At 42.3% G+C, this 20,840-nt stretch overlaps 1 protein-coding gene and 1 long non-coding RNA gene across 4 annotated transcripts in view; both read left to right on the top strand.

The window, feature by feature from the left end:
* Positions 1-224: 224 nt before the first annotated feature.
* sox4b (SRY-box transcription factor 4b) lies at positions 225-4,626 on the top strand. Its single transcript, XM_030102210.1, has 2 exons — positions 225-257; positions 1,710-4,626. Exon 2 carries the CDS (start codon positions 1,762-1,764, stop codon positions 3,010-3,012), a length of 1,251 nt encoding a protein of 416 aa, XP_029958070.1. The 5' UTR covers positions 225-257; positions 1,710-1,761; the 3' UTR covers positions 3,013-4,626.
* Positions 4,627-11,078: 6,452 nt separating this feature from the next.
* LOC115397326 (uncharacterized) overlaps positions 11,079-20,840 on the top strand; it is a 100,311-nt gene continuing 90,549 nt past the window's right edge. For 2 of the 3 annotated variants that reach the window (XR_003932456.1, XR_003932455.1), the window contains exons 1-2: positions 11,079-11,181; positions 12,683-13,064. This is a non-coding gene — a long non-coding RNA (uncharacterized LOC115397326). Of the gene's footprint in view, positions 11,182-11,327; positions 11,453-12,682; positions 13,065-20,840 lie in introns of those variants that run through there. The other variant, XR_003932457.1, reaches the window with a different exon arrangement.

Raw genomic sequence — 20,840 nt, 5'->3', positions numbered from 1 at the left:
GTGTGCGTGTGTGTGTGCGCTCTCTCTCTCTCTCTCATGCAGTTTCACACACGCTCGCCTGTTTCTTCGCTCCCTTCTCTTTTCCCCGTCTGGGGTTTGCGGGAGAGGGATGATACGTGCTATGTGACAAAAGACCGCCCAACCCCGCCTCAGAGAGAGAGAGAGAGAGGGAGAGAGGGAGAGAGAGAGAGAGAGAGAGAGAGAGAGAGAGAGAGAGAGAGAGAGAGAGAGAGAGAGAAAGAGAGAGAGAGAGAGGGGTGAAAGCGCACGGCGCGGCAGTTTGGCTCAGAGTCTTCTCTCACACCAGTCTAACGATCATGATGTGTCCAACAGACATTTTCCTATTTGTGATGCACTCAGTGAGAAGAAGCGGCTCAACTGTTGAGCGTGGTCCAGTTAACAACAGGTCAATGATTCATGATTTCTGTCCGTGGCCACCTGTAGGTAAACAACCGCCAATTAAAGCAATCAGGTTATCAATTATGCAAATTATCACCCCCAAATAATCTTTATAAGTACAAAGTACAACTAGATGCCTTCTGAAATAGCTCGTGTAGTATACTAGATGTTGTATCTTTTGCTTTTTCTTTTAATAATTTTACTCTCCACTGTGTCTTTAATACATTGTAAACATTAGGTAATGCTTTACTACATTAGCTGCAATGCGCTGGCTCCACAACCTCTCTATTCAGGGTGCGCACCATTCACAACATGTGGAGAGAGAGAGCCAGGTTGATCTAACAAGATGAATTTCTTTAATTTTGTCCTGAGCACAGTGGTACAAACTGTTCTCAGTGTTCAAACTGCCATATGGTAAAGTGTACTTAGCTTCCTATAGAGCTAGCCTACATGTTAATGGTATACACATGGGCCGGTGGTGAGAGAGTAGGAAAGGGGGGTTCATAACATAAGCCAGTGTCTCTTTAAAAAAATTGAAGTTTCTTGTTGTATTCTGGAATGAGGTCAGACACGAGGCTCCTCATTGCACGCGCTGATTATTATTAGATTTCATTTTGGGCCAATCGGAGCGCAGGGGGCGTGGCTCTGGCTCAGAGGCAGGGTAGCGACAGCGCGCCATTGGTGGATTTTTATCGCCGTTGTATCACTGGAAAGGATAAATACAAGCGAGGGGGGCCGGGTCTGGAGGGCTGCTTGAAACGCGACTGTTGGTCTGCAGATGGGAGGCGGACAGTGTAACTCGCTCTAGCTTCTTTTTTCCTTTCCCCGGCATGCATGGCTTTTGTTTCTAGGAGAGGGGAGAGAGCTGATGCAGAGACAAGCATTTACCTGACACACTGTTACTCGGGAGCCCTTTCTAAGTGCCCAAACGCACAGTGTGGCGCCCAGTCTGCGCTCTGCAGCTGTACAGACTCTGTTCAGTGTCCACACGGCTTGAATTGATTTTATAACACAGAAGGAAGAGACTGAGAGAGAGGGAGAGAGAGAGAGAGAGACCAATTACAGGGTACACAGTGGAGAGTGTTTCACCACCACCAGAACCTGGAAATTAAACTTTTTTTTTCTTTTTTTTCTAACGCATCTAGCCTTTTAAAGGCTCGTCTGGACTGAAGTGTTTCCGAGTTTTACCGGCAACTCAGGAGTGAATTATTTCTTGCACTGTTTTTTTTTCTCCCCTCAGCCTGAACTGTGAAGTGGGGGAGAAAAGAGCTGAGTGTGCTTTAAAGTGAAGCAGAGGACCGAGGAGAGAGGGGGAGAAAGAGCCAACACACCGCTCTCCCTCTGTGCGTTTCACCGGCCAGCATGGTGCAGAAAATGAGCCACACGGAGAGCACCGCCGAGGCGCTGTCCTTCTTTGCCGGGGACTCGAGCTCCGACTCCGGGGCATGCATGGACCTGGACCCGGCCGCCTCGCCGCTCTCCCCGGGCTCCACAGCCTCCTCCACCGCCGGCGACAAGTTGGGCGAGAACCCGGCGTGGTGTAAAACTCCCAGCGGCCACATCAAGAGACCCATGAACGCCTTCATGGTGTGGTCCCAGATCGAGAGGAGAAAGATCATGGAGCAGTCCCCGGACATGCACAACGCGGAGATCTCCAAGCGGCTGGGGAAGCGGTGGAAGCTGCTCAGAGACAGCGACAAGATCCCCTTCATCAGAGAGGCGGAGCGGCTCAGGCTCAAGCACATGGCGGACTATCCCGACTACAAGTACCGGCCAAGAAAGAAGGTAAAATCAAGCGCGTCTAAGCCAGGAAGCGGCGGGGACAAGGGGGACAAAGTGAACAGTAGCTCCAACAACACCAGCACTAAGTCATCCTCCTCCTCGAGGAAGAATGGATCCAAATCACCCAGCAGCAGCAAACCCCACAAATCATTTTTCGGGAGCAGTAGCACCAAAGCATCACTGTTTGGCTCCGAGCACCCGGCGGAGCACCACCACAACTCTCTTTACAAGTCCAAATCCGTGTCCTCGGCGGCCAAGCAGATCCCGGATGGCAAGAAGCCCAAGCGGGTGTACGTGTTCGGGAGCAGCGCGGCCAGCCTGAGCGTCAGCCCCGCGTCCTCCGTCGTGGTGCCCGCCAGCCCCACACTCAGCAGCTCGGCGGACTCCAGCGACCCGCTCAGCCTGTACGAGGACGCGGCGAGCGGCCGGGAGGAGGGAGCGGACTCCCCCGGCAGCGGCGGCGGCAGCCTGGGCGGGTCTTCGGAGCGCCGCGGCGGCCACACGTACAGCAGTCGGCGGGCTTCCTCGCCCACTCCCTCCGGCTCGCACTCCTCCGCCTCGTCCCACTCGTCCTCCTCCTCCTCCTCTTCCTCCGAGGACGAAGAGTTCGAGGACGACCTGCTCGACATCAACCCGAGCCCCAGCTTCGACAGCATGTCGCTGGGGAGCTTCGGCTCCTCGGTGCTGGACAGGGACTGGGATTTGAACTTTGAGTCCGGCTCCGGGGGGTCCCACTTCGAGTTCCCCGACTACTGCACGCCCGAAGTCAGCGAGATGATCTCCGGAGACTGGCTGGAGTCCACCATCTCCAACCTGGTGTTCACGTACTGAGGTGCGCCCGGATAAACCGCGGGGGTCACCGAGCGACAGGTAACCATGAATAGAACCAGGGAGCTCCTGCATCAGGGGGCGCAGCAGTTTGTGTTCAAGCCACTGAAACTAGTCCCCGTCCCTTCTCGCCCGTGCGAGGCAAGAGCTGCAGATCCTTGGAAAGCTAAACTCTGAAGCAGATAAAGTTGCTTTTTGTACTTTTCTTCGGATGCGTGGACTGTGGGACTCGGCACAGCCACGGAAAGTGGAGGGAGAGCAGCAGCAGCAGAGGAGGAAGAGGAGAGAGAGACTGACTGAAACAGACCCGGACTGTTTCTGAACAAAACTTAACTGTGATTGATTTGCACGTTACGCGGTCCGCCGTTCACTTAATCAATGTTGTTGCTGATTTCTTTTTTTAATTTCGAGAAAAAAAAGGGACATTTCACAACTTTTTACCAATCGCCAAGTGAACTTCACCACTAGAAAAAGGTACAGAAATAGGACTGCCGTGCGACATTTTTATTGTGGTGTGTCACCGAGTGGGATTTTTAATGAAACCGAGGTGGGTTGGTGTTTTTTAATTTTAATTTTTTTGTTTTTTTCCAAAAGCAAAAAAAAAAAAAAAAAAAAAAAGTGTAAAGCATGATAGCCTACTTTGTTCCTATCTTGTGCTGAGATTTTCTGTGAGAGCAGTTTAAAAACTAGTATTAGGGTTATTTAAATGGATAGGTGGCGCTCGCTTCGGTTCTTCTCTTTAAAAAAAAAGGACATTGAAATAATCACCAGCTGTCGTAATCTTTCAGACTTCAGGACTCAAACGCAACTTCAAATCTGTGCTGAACTTTATACACTTGTTCTCTATGATTCAGGACCAAAATGTTGATTTCAGATGATAGCTATAGAGAAATCCTCACCGATTGTTTTCATCCTCTGAGCTTTGTTTTTGTACATGTATTCAGATGCCATTTTATATGGGATGTTGTATTTATATACTGGGCCAAGCATTTTTGACTTGATCATTTTTTATTTCTTGTACACATGATCTAGTCCTGTTTTTATTTTCTGTCAGTATCTCTGTGTCTGTCACATTTCCTTCTCAGGCGAAGGGCTAGAGTTTAAAAAAACACACAACTTTTGATTTCTTTTTATATTTAAATGTACACACTTTTGGACACTTAAAAGAGAGGAAACAGTTTGATTATTTTCTCAGTGTATTTTTGTACAAATCTATATAGAAAAGGGGAGTCAAGAATCGGTGTGTGTAGCCTACTATTACAGCTGGATTTCCTAATTTTTAATACCCTGGCAGACTGGTTTTCATGCTGCCTTCAAGTGCTCATGGTAAGCTCGTAAATTTATGACGCTCTGTGCTGCCTGGATTGCTTTTGTACTTACAGCCAGCGGAGCAGACCTTATAACACTGTGGTGCCTATTGTTTGAGTTTAGAAATAGTGAGTAGGTACCAAGCTATTTTTTACTTAAAGCGGGGAGCTGATATAAATCAGGTGTATAACTTAGGTTATAATTAACTAATTATGTCTAACGTCTACCAGCAAACACTGACAAGACTTGTTTGTTTGCCTGCACATTCACGTGCTGGCAGCGGCTCACAAGCAGAATATAGTGCAGTTTTAAAGATCCAATTACGATTTTTCCCGACAGCACTTGAAAGCAGCACCAGTGTGGTCTCAGCCTACCTTCTACGTTTACAGTGCCAGACTGCAGGCTTCTTAAAGACACAGGAACGCATTATTTCAGGCGACTCCTGTGGACCATGTGGATTTGAACAGCATCACTATTTTAAGCAGCCACTCGCTTTTTTGCATTTTTCTGTCAAGATATCTTGCCTATGACAACAACGAGGAGATTGTAGCTTTAAATTTGACTTATTTCTTGATGTTTTCATTAACTGATGTCACATTTGCCAATCAACCACTGGATTGAACGGGCTATCAATATAGCAAAGCAAACAACAAGGATGATAACATCAAGCATATTCAAATTTCTGACTTGAGTTCCGCAACACCTACTTGTACTGCGTTTCTCATTGTATTTGAATATATAATCTTTTCTACTTGTCGGCTAACTACTAGCTAATAATTGTTTTAGTATCTTTATGGCATGGTGAATAGCATTTGTATTTCAGATTCAGGTTACTAGCTGTTGTGTTTTTCAGAAAAAAATGAAAAAATGAGGAAAAACGATGAAACGTGAACTCGATCTTTGTATATTTGACTGTATCATAAAGCAAAAAGATTGTGTGTTTATGTACGTTGTTGCTATCCAGGACAGGCACTGTCATGAACTGCTATCTTTTACACATCCTTACTTACATTTAAGGTGGTCAGTTCAGACTGTTTTTTTTATATATATATGAAAGCATTTTTAAATATATTAACTTTATTTTTCATCCATCCTGTGCAATATGCTGTGTAGAATTATCATTTATTGTCTCTAATCATGCCATAAACAAAGGAACCACCCTTTTTTTGAGACTCAGAGAAAGGGAGGGGAACTCATGCCAGCTAAATTGTGTCCCTTCACTGCCTGTCAGATTGTTGATACAAACTTGTGTACAGAACTTTTTCAAGGAAGGAAATAAATATCAGCTGGAACTGAAAATCTGCAACTCCTTTTTTTCTTGATTCGACTCACCTCATTCACCCCGAAGAGCAGCCGGTCCATGATTGAACCACCACTGTACATGGTTTTCCGTAGCTTTTTTATCTTTTGTGCTCACACTCACTCCAGTGAAAGACTGCACCTCATTACAAACTCCACTGTCTGTGTTGCTACTCAAAGTACTCGGAACACAAATGGTCTAAACATGGGACAGTCCTCTTGGTTTTCCGGTCTTTCAAACATCTACCAATTACGTGTCATAATAGAGGGAGCAGTCAAGTAAAAGAAAAAACACTATAGAGACAAATCATCTTTTAATACGCTGACAATCTTTGCTAAGATTTTAAACCATTTTCACTCAGCTAGGCCTGCGCATCCTACCGATTTACTGCTTTTAATGGTGTATTTTGCATTGTGTGAAAATGCTCCACAGATGGTCCACCAAGCTTCTTTGAAGCCGACTGAGCTCTGGAAAAGCAGAATAGACAGGCCTAATTCTGAAAGAGTTATATTCAGGCCACACCCTCCATGGATCCAGGTTGGTTTTGATTCTGTGAAAAGCCTTTGAGAAGCTTATAACTCCACCATGGGCCACAGAAATTGATGCATTTATATAGTCTGAGAGCAAATCGATAAGATTTTCTTAACCCCATCATGACATATATTTGATACATTTTATGCAAAGCCTCCATAAGGCTTAAGTCTACATCCTGGATCCAGACTGCTTCTTAGGAGGGGCGTGTTGATCTGGGATGTAGATATCCCATACCAATGATTACAAGGCCATATGGCATGACCTAGCTCTGTCTAAAAAAGCCCACAATGAGTTTGCCTTTTACACTATGTTGCAGTTTTTTGAGATCAGAAAGAAACCGCATGAAAAGCTTGCACTTATCTGTTCAAACAGCCATGTAAAATTGATTTGCGGCTTTGGGGGTTAAAAATCAAATGCCTAATACATTATTTAAGACCATGATGTTACTGGCTGAAAACAGAAAATAGCCTAATGTCTGTTACGTTGTATTTGCTGCAACATCATTCCATGTTATCTTTTTGTGTAAAGTCTTGTTTTAAAAACGGCCTAATAACACCACACATGTTCACAATAATAACTTACCATAAAAAATTCCAGTCTATCAAGAAATGAACATTGATTTGTCAAAGCCTCGTGTTTTTAAGATGATATACTAATGATTCATGAAAAAAAAAAAATAGAAGAAGCTGTTTTGCTTGTGGCATTTCTTTTTAGCACACCCAAGGAAATCTTCAAAACACACACACACACACACACACACACACACACACACACACACACACACACACACACACACACACACACACACACACACACACACACACACACACAAGGAGGCTAAAAATCCAGGATAAAGACGAGTACAGGCAGGTGAAGCCTCAAACGATTATGCTGGTTCCATCAATAAAAGCTGACCACCATAATTAGCTGAATGAGGGCAGTTTATTAGGAATTGTGAGATTGTTACTGAAATGGTAAACATGTTGTGCTTTTTGCTCTCACCCACCCTTCTATTCTATTCTATTCTGTTCTATTCTATTCTATTCTATTCTATTCCATTCCATTCCATTCCATTTGCAGCCTCTTGTGTTGTGTGCTGCTGGCTTTCAGACAGTCATGATTCCCCTTCCCCCTCTCCCAGACAGACCCTTACTGTGGGGGAAGGGCTGTTTCAGCAGCAGTCAGCCAAGGTCCCTCCAGCGTAGCTGACAAGCATGTCTGTCTGTCTACAGAATGTGCATGTGTCTCTGAGGGCGCGTCTGTCCATGCATGTGCATTACACTACATGACATGGGCATCTCTGTATCAGTACAACACCATGTCTGCCTATCTCGTATTTCAAAAACATATGAATGCTATTAGGTCTTCCTCCTTGTCGTGCATCAGCTATTTAAAAAAGAAATGTAGCTTGAGGTAACACCACACATTCACTTTTCTACTGTATTTATTGCATAACAGTATAATTCAATTTATGACATTAGAATTAAGGTGCTCAAGCTATTAGCCTAATTGAATATGTGAAGTCATTATATATGGTGCAGTAACACTATGCATTTTTAATGCAGCAACTGGATGCAAATTCACCCTAAGATAACAAGAAGACTTCGGCGTGTGAATTAGTCTTTGCTGTTATGAGTTCTCATAAGATGACAGCAGAGTACATAAAGATAAATGCAAGACACAAAAGAGATCGTAAGCTACATTTAAATTGCCTGCATGCTGTATTATTTCCATATGCAGAACCATTTGGGGGGGGGGGGGGAAATGCATTGCACCATATATGTGTTGCTTGTGGAAGAAATGCATTTAAATGTGCTCCATTGCATGAATTCATAACTGTTATTATGATGCTGCTGCCACAACTGAGCCCTCAGCATAAAAGCAAATTGCAGATATATGCATGGTTTTGCAGTTTAATTGGCTGTTTAGCAACTTGCTTTACAGTAGTCGTTTCAGCTGGCAGCCGTGTGTGTTTTGTAATGCCCAACTACATTTTTTTCTCTATTTTTTCTTAACACCCATGTGATAAATATGCATCATGCCAGGCGATGATATCTTCAGTGTGTCGCATCTCTTCAGAATTTCTGAACAGTCCCAGCTCTTCTGTGCATGTCTGTTAAGCTCCTTTAAACTGTATGTAGCCTGTTCAGTGTGCAGTCTCATGCCTGGCCCAGCTGACTTCTCAGTGGGAGATGTGCAGGCAGCAGCCAGGGCCGAGCGGAGAGGAGCAGAACAGGCTGACTGCTGGAATCAGTGGCCCAGTAAAACCACAGCGGGGGGGATGAGAGCTCAGCCGGAGTGGGGGGTGAGGGAGAGGTATGCCTGCATCTCTATGTCTGCCTGCCTGTATATGTAGGTGCTCCAAGCTAAGCCCAGAGGGGGTGGATTGTGGTGGCGATAGCGCTGGGAAGTATGGTTATTTCTCCTCTCTTGGTCTTTTTATGCATTCCACTCCTATTTTCTTTCCTATGACTAATGCTGGCTGCTTTCACTACAAACAACTCCATGAACGGAAATGTCCCTCCTTCATTATTTATCTGTATCTGTCTGGCATATGAATAGAAAATGCAGCAGTGCTGTTGGTGGTGTGTGTTATCATTAGTTTTCCAGTCTGTACCTGTACCCACAGGCTTGTCTTCACAGAAACATCATGTAAACCAGTGTACCCGGGCCAGTCCCTATCTTTTAAAGCAGGCCCAACATGTCGGACCACACACTACATTTGTTATCTGCCAGTGAATGGGTGCATAGTTAATAACCGTTCCTGTGTACATTTGCAAATGTATGTCTGGGTTGTTTTTCTCTTTCTTACTGTAGGACATTGAGTTATTACAGACTGGACAAAGAGCTAAACTTCCAGCTGAGAAAGGGGACACACTCATTACTTCTTCCCTGCTTCTGCCTGACTCGCTGTTTAGCTTATAGTCCCAGTTGTGCCCCTTTGCCAACCCTGCTTTTTTACATTCCTTTTTTTTGTATTGCCTAATGGAAATGGTTTGACCGCATGTGCACTAAGCTCTGACAGGTGTTTTTTTTTTTTTTGTCACTGCTTGATGCAAAAAGTGCTCGGTAAATTTCAGCATGCAGACAGTTTTAGTTTTGCCGTTAACAGGTGTATGCAAATAACAGCTGCTGTTTGAGGAATGATGAAAACTGAGAAGTGATTCATGTTCAGGAAATTACCAGCTTTGCTCATGCATAAACAATAAATTCAATACTTAAACTATTTATTTAGCGAGGCAATCTAGCAATTTTAGATTTAGCTATGTATAGCTTTAATACTAAAATCCATTGTATATATATATAAAAAAAGCACAGAAATGCAGCACAGTGATTTATTTTCATTTTCTGCCAACTTCCCCAAAGCGTTTCCTGGAATTTTATAGGAATAAAGCAGTATAGAGTAATCACTGTTTCTTCAGTAACACACAAGTTACAGTTACTGCCATTACACTGACTGATAATTATGTGTGCTACTTTTGTGCTGTACAAAAAAACAAAAAAAACTGTCCCTTGACAGCTTAAAGCACAAGTGTCAGCCAAAGCTTTTGTTTTGTTTTTGTTGTCCCCTGCTTAATTAAATGAGTTGTAAATAATAAATTCTTAACCCTATAAGAAGAATCTGTTTCCATTACTTCATAACTGTGACTCTTTCAGGAACAGGTGTCAGGCTGAGCTGTGTGTGACGGCCAAAACTGTGCCCAGCCCAGGGGAGTTCCTACAGTTGAAAATGCCATACAGTAATAATGACTGATTAACTCAGCTACAATAAAAAAAAAAAAAAAAAAAAAAATTACATCACTTCCAACCAAGTGATGTAACTGCAGCTGCGCTGAATGATCGTTTGAAACTTTGGACTGAACCACAAAGCTATTGAGTCACAGCAACACTGCAATATCACAGAGGACTGATTAAAAAACACAAAATTTACTTATTGAGTAACTACAATACTGTTTTAGAAGTCATTTTAATCCAGTATACAGTGGTCTGCACCATATTGCCGTAACTCAACATTTACTATTACTTGATGTCAAATATATTGTTAAATCAAGGCAAGGCACATTTATTTATAAGGCATCATTCAGACACTGTGCTGTACAAAGAAATAAAAGAAATACATTAAATCAAAGCGATTAAGAATCTTAGTCTGAAGCTATTAGGATTATGAAAGTGTGTTTAGATTTCAACCAGAACAATGAACACGTGGAAAATCATGCATCAAGAAGCTGACAGACTAAGATTAGCAGAAATAGGCTCCTGGTTTAGGCTTCCCTGTGCGGCAGCCCTCCTGATCCCTGCCATTATTGATATTTACATGCACCCAGTGCATAAGAAAACAATGAGACCATTTCCTTTTGTCTCAGCCTTTGTTCCCCTGTGAGCTACTGCTGTCCAGACACAATGGAAGTCTCCAGGCAGTCCGTCCAGGAAAGTTTTTATCAACCAGCAGACCTTGTGTGTGTACACAAACACAAGGAAAGAAGATAATAAAAAAAAAGAATTATGAAGCAGGGATTGTCTGGTGTGCAGGTTTATAACAGTGTTGCTTTTAGTGGCCGCTGGAACAAGAGAGGAGAAACAGTCCTCAGTGGGAAGAACCTGAAGGATAGAGACAACAAAGAGTCATGACTGGGTAAACAAAGAAATGAAATGAAGAAAAAAAAAGAAACAAAATGAATTCAGAAAATTAGAAAAGTTTTGAGTAATTGAACTGGCTTCAGAAATAAATAAATAAAAAAAAACTTGTTGAGGGCTATTGAGGTGCTGCTGTTTAAAACTGCAGAAACGTTTATTCCACCATGCGTCTTCTAACATACATCACAGTCCAATATTGTTGTGTGCATAGTTGTTTGACTTTGAGAGGGCGGGACTCTTTGGAGAGCGAAATGAACTAGGCGCGGCCAAAAGGAGCCCCATCCATCTATCACACGTGTAGACAAAGGGGGACTCCACAACACAAAGCTGGATGTGCCCTCTCAAACTTTTTTCCGCGACGCACGGCAGCGCGCGCAGAGCAAGCCAGCCTCCAGGTGAGTTGCGTCCGGGCGGGATACTGTCCTCCGCTTCCTCCCCCGGAGCGATCTCTGCGTTTATTTCCAGCTAAAAGTTGCGGCTGTAGTTGGTGCGTCAGCGCTCAAACTTGAGCACAAAGCAGGAGGGAGAGGGCGAGAGACATAGAGAGACTGCAGCAGCGGGGAGAGAGAGAGCGAGAGGAGCGGTCCCCTTTTCCTTTGTCTGATGCGGGGCGCTTTGAGGAGAGAACTTGAGGGGATGCTCAGACACGCATCTTTACCAAACTAAGTAATGCTCAACTTGTGTTTCTCGCAAATGAACTAACAGGGAGCTTTCATGGAGATGAGATGGAGTTTGTGCCGGTGCCGTGTTTTTGTCTCTTGGGGATGTTGCGACACAAGACAAAGCAACTGCCTGTCAGAAGTTTGCGGAGGAAAGGAGGCTTTTACGCACGCTCGAAAATGATTTTTTTCTGTAATAAGTATTTTCTTATCAATAGTTTGCAAATAGTTTTCTCTGTGGTGCATTAGTTTTGCGACTCTTGGTCGTTGTGTTGCGAAGTTGCCAGCGCACTATGGGAATTCAGCACAATGCAATCAGGTGTAAAGTCTCCAAGAAACAAAACGCTGACTGAATTAAAGTTTTGCGCGAAAAAGAAACGTGTTTGGAGGAAGACTGATGCCAAGAAATAACGACAAATATTTGATAGTCCCAGAAATCTCCGAGAAACTTGTTACAGTTTTTTTTGAAAATAGATCAACAGGTATAAGTCGCTGCAGCTTCTTTGTTACTGTAAAGGCTCCTTTGTTCTCTGTCCATACAAAGAAAAGCTGCAGAAAGAAGCGCAAATCCACCGGGAAACAACTTTTCTCAGCTCCAAGAATTTATCTAACAATATTTCGCCTTACTTTGCAAACCTTTTAACTTAAAAGTGTAGAATAAACTTGGATTTTTGTCAATTCTCATTTAAATATACAGAAAACTGTCTGTGGCAGCTAAAGATAAATAATTGCTCACTTTTAAGTTGGAGAGAAACTTTCTTTCATTTCTTTTTGATGAAAAACAAGATTTTCAACTAAGTTTATATGAATTAAAAAACTTTTTTTGATTCTGGAAAGGTGGGGCCAAACAACTTGTTTGAATTTGTTGCATTCCAATGTACAAATGCCCTACCCCTCAACTTTCTATTGGGCAACAGAAGAATTTTGATGCATTTTGGATGAAGGAATATTTTGTACATTTAACTTCAATTTGATGTGAATTCTGAATTGGATTGTTTTTTAAACAAATTTTCCCTGTTTTTGCAACTATTTAAACTATTTTCATGCTCAGACTTCTCTCTTAGAAACTTTTGCATTGCAACTTGAATATTGAAAACAATAATCAGAAATAACATTTCAAGATGTATTTCTTTTCATTTACAGGTTTTAAGCAATGAGAACATTTGTTGTTGCACTGACAATTTTGTCTTCTGCTCTCTTTTATCCCCTCTGATTTCTCTTGGAACTGTCCTCATAGGTGGGATTTTAACACAGATTAACCAGCAAAGCGTTTCCTCCCGCTGCTGCTTCAGGAAATAAAAATGTGTGGAAGTCACATTGGAGATGTACAGAGTCACCTATCAAGCGACTTTTAAGACGAAGAGGAGGATTAAGAGGCTGTGCAGTTTTCTTTTGGAGAAGGTGAAGACTTATCTCATGAGGATTTAGACTTCAGCAGAAGCAGTGCCACTCGGATTGCGTTTTAGGCACACTTGGAAATGTCAAACTCATGGAGATACTTTGAGGATTATAAAAAAAAAAAAATGTGTAGTAAGACTCTCTGCAAGACACGTCCCAGGCCAAAGTCTCTGGGATAGCAGGATATTGCTTTTCTGATCCTTCCTCGGCCCTCCACATGGGTAGGTAATATTACTTTTCAGTGGGATGTGCCACTTGTTCAACCACTTGTTTGCTGGGCTGACAGAGCTGCCCAATCCCATCACTCACACACACTCGCGTGTGCTCGACACCACATTAATCTTCCTGTATCAGCCCTCTGGTGACAGAAGTTGTTTTTCCCTTTAGATCAGAATGTGTGTGGGGTTGCAAATAGCAAAGATGCAGAAATTCACATTGAATAATAGTTGAAAAGGCTAAAATAAATGTTGTACTGATTAAAAAAAAGATGAAATTCTACATGAAAACAACCGCAAATTTTTTTTAAATGCTCCTTTTATGTCAAAGCAAACAGCAAATATTTAGTCTTTTTTTTAATTTTACTTTAAATATCATATTACTCTAAAAATGAGAACAAGTTAAGCAGATTAAATTGGGATAATGGCAGATGCAGAAAGTTTTCCCTTTTTGGAAGTTTTGTTAGCTGACATGAAATTTCAATTTGTCACAGTTGTGCACATGAGGACACACTAGCAAATGCCTGAAACACACTCAATGATAATGATGATATTTGGTGCATGTGCTCCACTGAGGACCACTATTTTTACTTTTATATGTTGATTGAGACATGAATGGATTCCAAAATTATTAATTTATTAATACATAATGCGTCATGTGTCTTAACACACTTCTGTTTTGCTGTCTGCTCTTAGAAGGAAGGAAAAAGCCGCTGAGTTGAGATGTGAGTTTTTGTTGTTTACATTACCTGTGTGGATCTTGATGTGATCTGCAGTTAGAACGTCATTTTTAATCAATTAATTTATTATTTAAAGAAGTCACCTTGAGGTTTGGAGTTGTGCCCTCTCAAAAGGAGGAAAATGCTTCTCTAATAAACCCGCTGTTGTTATAGCAGTTAATTCTGACAAGGCTTTCAGACTCAGAGAGCACTCAGAGGAAGTGCCAGCAGCCTTCTTAAACTCTTATTTATACTGTACTATATATACGAGTGTGAGGGAGAGAGAGCTAGATTCACTCTTTCTCTCTCTTTGCAGCCCTTATCAATGATGTCATTACGGGCCAATGAGAGCCTACTACAGCCCTTGTCGGTATCCGAGCTCCGCCCTCCAGTCTCTTTGTGCATGGCAGCCCACATGGTCCTGCAGCATCACATTTTCACCATGCATTACTCTGCAGCGCAGAGGCAGGGAGACATAGGGATGTGGCTCCTGGCTATGTGCTCTGATGTTAATCTGCCATATCTGCTCAGCGATTAGTTGCTTATCGTTGTAAACATACAGTATGCAAGGCACACATAGTATGTGACTTTTTTTTCTTCTTTCATGTTTTTTTTTTTTGCTGTTGCCAAAAACACGTCAGCTATTCAATGGAAGCAAGAATATCATCCTATGGCGTTGTGTTATTGCACGCTAAATTATGGTATATACAATTTTCCCTCATAATGTGCAGTGAAAGGATTAAATGTGTAGTTTTCATAGCTTCAACCATGTCAGCATTATAACACGTTTTGTGCCGCCGTCAACAATTGAGCTTTAAGACACTCAAAATTAAGAACATTTACCAGCCTCCTGCTGCTCCTGTGCCACAGCCTCAAAATGACTGGATCATCAGGAATCCAGGTCAGTCAAAGCTGTGACACGCAGGTGGGACAGATGTAGGTCAGTGGTGGAGTATGGGTGATGCTGATGAGTCATGCATCTACAGGAAGCAGGAGCACAGGATCAGAAAGGGAGGGAGAGAGGGAGGGAGGGAGAGCGAAAAAAAACACCAGACATGAACGGCCAAACTGCTGCCGCGCCTTCACTGCCACCATGGTAGCCTGATTTAACTGTACTCTATATTTAACTGTAATATAAAAGCGGATCTGACCCTTTGCACATTCATCACTGTGCTCCCACATCTCCCCTCCATTTACCTATGATGCACTGGATTACAAGTCTGCAGATATAATCCAGTGCTCAGATAATAGACTCATGAATTGAACAGACACTTCAGGTTTAACATAACTAATCGCTATGACAAGTGTAACACTGAGCTCCTAACGAGCGCCGCACTGGCAGAGTTCCTCTTGTGCTCTACTGTACGCAGTTTAATTACACTGCTTATCAGTAATGCTATTATCAAGTACAGTGGAGTTTTCTTTGCATTTGCCACTTGGCGGGCGCTTCACTGGGGGCATACATTCTTTTCACACAGTCGCACCATAGGGAGCTGCACATTTAAACCTAATCCGTCGAGCTACACAGGACAACATTAATGCAACAATCTGCGCCATCTTTCAGTAACAAGGGTCTTAATATCCATCTGAGCCGGAATGCTCATTAAAACAGGAAGTGGTTTAACGCTCCCTCATGCTCTGCAGCATATGCACAACTAAATCTGTTTCACTGTAATCTTCATCGATCTCTATCTGTTGTTACACTCATAAAAAAGTTAATTCAAGAGTCGTGACACTCATACCACAGACAGAAAGGCGTTTAAATTTACATCACTCTCATCCAGTTATATTACTGTAATGTGCAGCATGCTTGTAAATTGGACTGATAGTATGCAAAGTGTATTAGACCAGAATATAATATTAGGCCTAGAGTAACTAACCACGACCAGAAGCCTAATTCTTGCAGACGTCCTGTGGTCAGCCTCAGGGAAGCTATAAGGTTTGTTTTTGCCACTCAGTGCATGTAGCCTGTGGACATTAGAGCTTGTAGTCCCTCACAGAAATCCCCGTAATACATTTATGTACATAGTAGCTATCATTTCTGGCTGATCAAACAATTAGATTAACAACAGGTACCACTTACGGTTTATTTGTTTTTGCAGCATTTGAAAATGCCATCATCTCCTCACTGTTTATATTAACATTATGCAGATGGGCAATTAAATTTGGATTGCCAGTTTTCTTCAACATGTACAGAAGCAGCGCCTGAAAAAAAAAATCATACATCTTATATATGAGTTGATATTCATCATGACAAAAAAAAAAAAAAGTATGAGGAACAAACAGCTTCATCACACTGTTGATTTTCCCCACCAGCGGAATTAGGTTGATTTTCCTTTTGCACATATCAGTGAGTCATACAGGACCCTAAACAGTGGATAGAGTACAGTGAATTACAGTGCAGTGAAACATTAGGCCCACCATTACTAATCGTGACGACAGTCCTAATTCTCTGAGCTACAGGCATTCTGTGGTCATCCTGTTGCAAACTATCAGAGCTTAGTTTTACCATTCAGCGCCTGTAGCTGCGAGATAAGTTAACGTGCTCCGCTGGCATGCTCATACATCCCGGCACTGGGGGACAGGAATAAATTATTTCTTTATGACTGCGCACAAGGCATAGTGTTTGAAAGGAGGGGAGACAAGAGGGGGAACATAGGGAGATGAAGCAGAAAGAGGAGACGGGGGGTAAATGATGGGCTGGAGAGGAAGGAGGAAGACGGAGAAAACAAAACAGGAAATATAAAGATGCAGATTTGGAAGGAAAAACAGATGAAAAGGAAAAGCTTAGAGCAGATAGTAGACCATATAGTGCTGTTTCTAATCCTCTGTCAATGAGTGTGGTTGGAGAAGTGAGTGGAGGAATCGTCTTTATTTCTAACTTGGAGCCACACTAAAGCAAGATAAATTGAAGTCTTTTCACACACAGGTAGCATTTGAAATGATGAGCTCAGGAATAACACACGGTCTTTTTGAGAGAATATTAAGATGCACTCCACCGCTTTGGCCTGAAACCACTCGGTCTGCATCCTTAGATGTGACCTTTTCATGATATTTGTCCCACTTTCAAATAACCAAATCAAGCAATGAGGAAAAGGCTTGTGTTGAGCATTAAAAGATACTGTGAACGAAATCAAAACAAAATGCTTGAATATCATTATTATGGAATATTTTATGCCTGTTTCAGATCTCCAGAAAACTTGGATGTTGATCACGTTGGGTATTTTATGTCATTGTTTCCACAAATCAGCCATAACATTATAACCAGTGAAGTGATCTGATTTCTCATGACAGTTGTCATTTGATGGTATATATCTGTGTTAGACAGTCAAATTATTCCTCCCCTCCTTATAGTTAATCTGTTAGATAATGGAAGAATTGGAATGGGGAAGTATTTAAGGGACTTTGAATCCGATCTGTGATTGTCGGATGACTGATTCACAGAATCTTAAAAAACTGCAGGTTCTGTGTGGTGTTATGGTTTCGTAGGTGTTCATGTCTGTTAAAAGTAGTCCCAAGAAGAAAAAGCAGTGAATCAGCATCACTGATGCACATGACAAGCAGAGGTTGGACTGTGTGGGAAGAGAAGCTCCTTCAGCTGAAACTGCTGCAGAAGTTAATCTGGTTTTAGAACATACAGCCAGTACGGTGGTCATAATGTTATGGCTCATCCATGAATATGTGTTCATGTTTTACTTATTGCTTCACTGTATACTCCTGCTGCTCATTTTTTCCTCTGGGACGTCAGCGAAGTCAAAAATAGACCGCAAACTGACAACACACACACACACACACATAGAGGTAAACACCGACTCAACATTCACTGGGTGATTGCGCTCATGGTGCGCTGCACAGCAGGTCTAACTGTCTCGGAAGATTCACTTTCTGCATCTCTCAGCTCAGGTATATATACAGGATATATGGAAACAATTTCCAGTAACAGCTTCAGCCAGTCGTCTGTCTGTCTATTACAGATCAACTTATTACCTCCATAAATGCGCAGCATGTCGCTGTCTGGGGATGGACTGATAATCCCTCTAAAGACCAGGATTTTATCGAAGCCAAATCTGCTCCACAAACACACACACACACACACACACACACACACACACACACACACACACACACACACACACACACACACACTGGGACAAGCATCAGGAATACCCACACACACATGACATTGGGCTTGCCCGGTAGAAACACAGACATATGTGTAAAGACTGGGATTTTATCACAGACAAATCTGTTATTGTCTGGTAGTTAAGAGATTACAGAGCAGCGATTTTATAGACGCAAACATTCACATGTGTCATTAGAGGCTGAACACCGGCTTCCATACTGAAGACACTGTGTAGTTGAGACCAGTGTCAGTCGTGGTACGTTTCACTGTGATTGACTGTGCTTTAATACTATGATAAAGGCTCTATGAATCACTTTGGTGACAGTTTTTATTATTCGCTTACGTCTGCTTTTCTATTCATAGCCAAACCGTACAGCTTTGTCTTCCCCTTAAATTGAACCTGCTGCTATTATTAGATTCCATACATGGTGTTTTTTTTTTCCTTTTATTTACTGAGTAGTTCACTAGAACTAAAAAACCTACCCATTCTGAAAATGAGGCACAAAGACCAATGACCCAGATGACTGCTGTGTTGTTCCAGTTCAGTGTAGAAGAGGTTCTTGCTGTGTCAGAGAGAAGCAGTGAACTGTGGGTGCGGGCTAATTGAAATGACATCTGTTTGAAGCTAATTGATCCGTGGCCATGTCAGGCCACAGTGTGTGAAGAGACGTTAGCCTTAAGCACAAGGTTATAAAGGGAAAAGATCCAGCTCGCATGCGGGTGTCCTGGAGCTGAACCCAGACTGAGCATGTCTTGTTTTTTTTTCTGGGAGGAGACGGAAGGCCTGAACAATTAGTGAAGGATTGGATCTTGTCCTCACAGATATCGAGGCATTTTGGATTTCTTAGTGTCATATTACTTGTGATCAGGAGATCCAATCTCATACATATCGAGCATGACCTTTGACCCCCAACTAGTTTCATTCATGCATAATTCCAGGAAAGGCAGTCAAGTGGGGTGCTTACCTTGTTTGCCTACTTGTAAACAAATCGACGAAAACTCGCTATCAACCTTTTCACATTTTCCTCTGCAAAATCAGCCTGTCAGGCAGAGAATAATGTTTCCCTACATTAGGTAGTAACCTGCCTTGACTGTCAGTCACAGCCGAGCTCCGTGCAACCAGAAGCTTCTGCCAGCCACAGTCTGCAAACTGAGGGGGAAATTAAAGCCTCCTATTCTGTTTGAAAGTGGCACCCTTTGATTTCCGGGATACTTGTAATGTTTTGACAGTAATTTTTTAAAATATTTACTCTGCAAAACAAAAGAGGACGATCACAGCAAAATAGCAAGTTTTTCATAAGGGGATAAAAGCGCAGATGAATGACTGAAAACACAGTGATGCAAAACTGCGAAGGGATGGAATAAATGAGCACCAACTCGAATCCAGCTGCCCTGGAAGTGTCACTTCGGATCCTGTTTTTTTTTTTTTTTTTTTTCCTAGTCTGTCTTATTTATTTTTAGATAATAATTTTTGTCTTTTCTTTTTTTAATGACATCAAGCAAAGTGAGTTCTTGAATCCCCTACAGCTTGTGTTTTACATGGAAACTTCAAGCATCAAATAAACATGAAGCAGATGTTTTAATGTGACATCGCACTGTTTTGCTGCTGTAATATGAATTCACCGTGCAGCGGCTATTTTAGAGGTTTTGAGTTATTTTCAGGCAGGTATCACCAAGGGGAAGTAATCTTGCTGGGATAATGATGCCTGATTAAAGTTAGGCAGCATATTATTCCTGAATACCAAGAGTGATATCATTGTGATTGTGTATTCAACATTGTGTGCAAGATATTTGCCACTGTTGGGACAGTGATATTTAAGGACGGTGGGTTCAAAATCTAATCTGTTGTGTCATCCTTTCTTTACACCTTCTCAATGCTGCGGTTGACTAGTACTGAATCAGATCTGTTTTGATGGAGATATCTTCGAGCTTGGCTGGGTGTGGTGTGATAAGTCGGATTACGCTCGCTAACATGAGCTGAGATATCGGACTTGAAACCATACCAGTCTGCCTCTGTTGGTCGTTTTATTCCTTTGCTTATGCATGCAAACAAGCTGTGCCTTCAGGAATTAGGTTTTCCTTTTTACATCAACATTACCAGCAGAGGAAGAAAATCTCTGCATCATCTGACTCAGTGCAGTGTCCGACCCTTGGGGAGATAACAGATCACATGGAGACAGCCAGTGATAGCTGCCACACAACATCCAGACTTTAACAACATGTCAGCCGCGCCAGGATTGGCTGAAAGCATCCCTGCATGTAACACTTTCAATATTCCTGTCCTCATTCTGAACCTTCCTTTCCAACTTATTCTCTTTTAAGAAGACATTTCTGCTGATGCAGTGTTCAGAGTTGAGATTTGACTCAGAAACGGATTTTTTTTGATGATGCGCATCCAGATCCGGGAATGTCTGGGTATGAATGTGTTGCTTATAGCGTGATGGTGGATGTAAAAAGTTGGGCTTCCTGGAGGCAGATTATGCTTCAGACTGAAAGCCTTCCCGTAAGAGTATCTGCACTGACACGATTTTCCAGTTCAGTGCGAGGCATAATCTGAGTGCCGGGAAATGGGCTGAATAAGCCCGAGTAAATGTCCCGCTCTCAATAATGTAGTAGCTGGATGCACCCTGGATGTGATGGAGACAGGTGCAAAGAAGTCTGATTTCCTCCAAATTCTCATAAAATGTGTTCAAACAGTGAGCATTTCAATTTAACATGCATTTCAACCCAAATATTGAAACTTATTGACTTAGACACATGCATATATATGAATGTTTAGTTCAGGATATGAAAGTAGAACTAATTCTCTATTTCTACCAGTAGCCATTCCTCGCTAATGCAGGTCTAACCCAGTTGTATAAGGTCAAAGCAATCCAGATTGCAACTTAAGGATAAGGCTTTTATAGACAATATAAAAGATTGAGTGGAGAATAAAGGTTG

Source organism: Salarias fasciatus, chromosome 11, assembly GCF_902148845.1.
Source record: "Salarias fasciatus chromosome 11, fSalaFa1.1, whole genome shotgun sequence".
NCBI lineage: Eukaryota > Metazoa > Chordata > Actinopteri > Blenniiformes > Blenniidae > Salarias > Salarias fasciatus.
The sequence above is the reverse complement of the archived record's forward strand: the minus strand, read 5'-3'. Positions and strand labels throughout refer to the sequence as shown.